Source organism: Bidens hawaiensis, unplaced genomic scaffold (genome assembly GCF_021521415.1).
Source record: "Bidens hawaiensis isolate Kalapana, Puna unplaced genomic scaffold, B.hawaiensis_p1.1 tig00005944_1, whole genome shotgun sequence".
In the NCBI taxonomy this organism is placed as follows: Eukaryota; Viridiplantae; Streptophyta; class Magnoliopsida; order Asterales; family Asteraceae; genus Bidens; species Bidens hawaiensis.
This window is the reverse complement of record NW_027491393.1, coordinates 887,264-891,672: the sequence shown is the minus strand read 5'-3', so window position 1 is coordinate 891,672 and position 4,409 is coordinate 887,264. Positions and strand designations below refer to the sequence as shown.

Here is a 4,409-nt window from a genome sequence, read left to right as displayed (position 1 = left end):
CAAATCTTATTAATCCAGCAATCACTATAAGTTATTATCAATCAATACACAGAATTACAGAAATTGTCCTTTATCTTTCACCTAAATTTCACTCGTTGTCCCTCATCTTCAAAATTGATCTTTTTTGTCCTTTACGTTTTAAAATCCAACAGCGTTTGTCCTTTTCGCCTAACCCGGTTAGATTTTCTCGTTAAGTCAGGTCATGTGCCTTGCACATGAGGGCAAATTGGTCAATTTACCTATTTAATTAAAAAGTGTTTTAATAAATAAAGAAAAACAATTAATATATATTTATATTCTTTATCTCTCTCCTCCCTTCTTCCTCCATAGACACCACCAAGCTTTCCGGCGACCACCACCGCTGGCGCCACCGTCTTCTCCGGCCACTCCACCTCCCGCCGCCGTCTTCTCCAACCTGCTTCTAAACCTCCAGATCTCGAGATATTATTAAACCAATATCTGCTTCTAAACCCACCTGATATAAAAAAATAATCAATCAGTAAGTATATTCCAAATCTAACAAAGACCCATTTAAATTGAGAGCCTTAGGATCATTCTTGATTGGATTTAATGGTTCAGTGAGAATCTTGATCCATGGATATAACAGAGGTTTCTATTATTCATCATGTGGGCCATTAAATCCGGCCACACTTCTACCACCATCGCCGCCACTGGCTATGATCACGCCACCACCACAACACCATCGCCGACTACAAGTACTCACGGGTAGAAGTGGCTGACCACTGCTTGTACCATATTTGGGTCTCTAGATGGAACCCACGCCATAACATGAGGGAACCCGACACGGAACCCACGCCGGAACCCTAGACAGACCGGTCCGATCCCGGAATTCGACAATTCCAGCAGCGTGTTCGGCGTGTCCTTGTGGGAAATAATAAACTTTAGAGTTCACCGGTGGCATTTGAATCATACTTCCGGCACACGCATGCCATAACTGAGAATCCAAACATCTTTCACCTTCTTTCAACATCTCTCGTGGTGGTGATAGGTGGGGGCTGGTGGTGGTAGTAGGTGGGGACGGTGGCGGTGGTGGCTGCCGGAGATTGGTAGAGGAGGAGGAGGAAGAAGAAGAAGAAGAAGGATGAGGAGGAGAAAGAAGGAATTAATTAAATATATTTTTTTAGTTTTTTATGGTTTTCTTTATTTATTAAAACATTTTTTTTTAATTTAGTAGGTAAAATGACTAAGTTGCCCTCATGTGCAAGACACATGACCTGACTTAACGAGGATTTTTAACTGGGTTAGGCGAAAAGAACAAACGCTGAAGGATTTTGAAACGTAAAGGACAAAAAAGATTAATTTTAAAGATCAGAAACAAGTGAAATTTGGGTGAAAGATAAAAGACAATTTTTATAATTTTATACTATCAATATAATTAGATTTTAAAATCCAATTTCTCAATACAATTACAATAACAACATTCAGATATTGCTTTGTTTCCAATTTTCTTTATACTACAAACTTTACAACAACAAAAAAAAAAACTGGTGGCAAACAAATATACGTTCAAAGATAAAGAGAATATCAATTCATGGCCAAAGAAAAATAAAAATAATAAACAATTGACCATCAATATAAGCAAGCAGTGTCTCACACAACACACACACAGATACCGGTGCCCTGAATCTGAAACCCTGAGTTGTTTGAATTGAAAATGGGAGATGAGAAACCAAAGCCAATCAGCGGCGTCTGGCCCACCGTCAAGCCCTTCGTCAACGGCGGAGCTTCCGGCATGCTCGCTACGTGTGTTATTCAGCCAATTGATATGATAAAGGTACATCATTTCATTTCACTTCACTTCTATCTTCTTTACTTGTGCCTAGTCTTCAATTCTACTAATTTTAGGGCTTTTTTTGTTTCTGGGTTTTATGCTTTTAATTTACATTATTAATGTTAAGGGTATGTGGGTTGAAGATTTGGGGTAAATGGTATATGTGGGTTTGTTAAGTTGTAATGCATTATTATATTTATTTATGCTAACTTTTTATTGATTGCTTGCAGGTGAGAATCCAGCTCGGTCAAGGCTCGGCTGTATCGGTGACCAAGGAAATGCTGAAAAACGAGGGTGTTGGTGCTTTTTACAAGGTTTGCATTACTAGTGTGTCTTTTCGTTATTATTATTATTTTCTATTGTTTCACTGTGATTTTGTTTAATATACATACTATTATACTCTGCTTGGATATCTTATAAGTTTAAAACATGGTTTCAATCTTTTGATGTTTCATAATGAGTTACAATGTATCAGTTTTGTTGGGAACATGAGTTGTATCTTAAACTCTGTTTTGAAAATTTGAAGGTTTTTTGTATTGGCTTATTAATATTTTTTAACAAACGTGTTGTGTGGTGCAGGGTTTGTCTGCCGGGCTGCTAAGGCAAGCAACATACACGACTGCCAGACTTGGTTCATTTAGGTGAGTAATCATTTGATATATAAACCATGTTTGAAAAATATGTTTTATCAATATGAACCCTTGATTTCTTTGCTATTTGATAACTCTTAGGATTTTAACAAACAAGGCACTTGAAGCGAATGAAGGAAAGCCACTTCCTTTATACCAAAAAGCTTTGTGTGGGCTGACAGCTGGCGCAATTGGAGCAACTGTCGGGAGTCCAGCTGATCTGGCACTCATTCGTATGCAAGCCGATGCGACCCTCCCCGTAGCCCAGAGGCGTAACTACACGAACGCGTTTCATGCTTTGTATAGGATCACTGCAGATGAAGGCGTGTTGGCTCTTTGGAAAGGTGCAGGTCCCACTGTTGTTAGGGCTATGGCTTTGAACATGGGCATGCTTGCTTCTTATGATCAAAGTGTTGAGTTTTTCAAGGATAATTTGGGTGCTGGTGAGGCTGCTACAATTTTAGGTAAGTTACACTCATACCTTAATAACACGATATATGTATATCAGTATATGTGTATGTATGAATTAACACATGGTTTTTGCAGGTGCGAGTACTGTATCGGGTTTCTTTGCTGCAGCCTGCAGTTTGCCTTTTGATTATGTGAAAACACAAATTCAGAAAATGCAGCCTGATGCAGAGGGGAAATACCCGTACACTGGATCTTTGGATTGTGCTTTGAAAACCCTAAAAGCTGGAGGACCGTTTAAGTTCTATACTGGATTCCCGGTTTATTGTGTTAGGATTGCCCCTCATGTCATGGTACTCTTTTTCTTTCCTTCTCACACATAGGCTTGTAAACGAACCGAACGAACACGAAGGGGGCATGTTCGTGTTTGTTCATTTAGTTTAACCGAACAAGCAAACGAACACGAACAGAGTTTTCTTTTTCATGTTTGATTAGAAAATGAGTGTGTTCATGTTTGTTCATTAATAGCATGAACGAATGGTTCACGAACGTAAATGAAATTAAGCAAACGGAAATAACAGAACGTAGATGAACAAATATAAACGAACATAACTGAGTAAACACCAGTTACAAGTAAACTTGAGCATCAATCAATATATTGGGCCTAAAAAATTTATAAAGCTAGAGAAAATTGTAATGTTTGATATTTTAATTTCACAAAACTAGAATAAATTGTATGATCCCAAAATATTTTAAATGTATATATAAACAAACTTAAGCAAGCGTAAAGTAATTAACATAAACAAACAAACAAACAAACAAACGCAAATGAGCATAAACAAATTACAACCAGCGTAAAAGAATTAAACTAAACGAATGTTCACGAACATAAATGAACGAATTAAGCGTGCCCGTGTTCGTTTATTTAACTAAATGAACTTAAAGTTTTGTTTATGCTTGTTCGTTTGCTAAATAAACGAATCACACCTGTGTGTGTGTGTGTGTGCGTGCCTGTAATAATAGTTTGATTTGATACTAAATGTTTCTGATATATTAATTTCTGGTTACACAGATGACATGGATCTTCCTCAATCAAATTCAAAAACTAGAAAAGAAGGCAGGATTATAATAATATATTCTGGCTTGGCTGGAACCAACGAAGCTGCTGGATGAACTGAAATAACACTGTTGTACTTGTTGCAGGTTTTGCTCACTTAGCATCTCCAAGTATACTTATTAATTCTGAAAATTGTATTTTTCAAATTATTATACTATTTTGTTGTTCAGACCTTTTAGGGTAGGGTTAATTTCATTGATTTTGCTTAGGTTCAGACTGTTACAAATAAATCTATGAACTTTTGTCATGCTTTATGCTTATATGGTCTCAAGTCATGAATAGCATTTGCTCGTATTATATAACAAATCTATTTGTTTTTGATTATTTTTAGAAAAAAACTATTTACAATGAACAAATTCTAAAAAGGATAAAATTGGGAGAAGGGGTGATATTGTGTTTTGTTATTTAATCCTTGAGCTTGCGTGTACCATGGGCCTTGATAAGTATTTGCTCCATACCTTTC

At 36.9% G+C, this 4,409-nt stretch overlaps 1 protein-coding gene across 1 annotated transcript; it reads left to right on the top strand.

Moving 5' to 3' along the window:
- The first annotated feature begins 1,640 nt into the window (after positions 1–1,640).
- Positions 1,641–4,134, top strand: LOC143631145 (mitochondrial dicarboxylate/tricarboxylate transporter DTC). The gene is made up of 6 exons (XM_077099992.1): positions 1,641–1,795; positions 2,023–2,106; positions 2,372–2,433; positions 2,524–2,885; positions 2,968–3,182; positions 3,902–4,134. Exons 1-6 carry the CDS (start codon positions 1,676–1,678, stop codon positions 3,956–3,958), a joined length of 900 nt encoding a protein of 299 aa, XP_076956107.1. The 5' UTR covers positions 1,641–1,675; the 3' UTR covers positions 3,959–4,134.
- Positions 4,135–4,409: the final 275 nt, after the last annotated feature.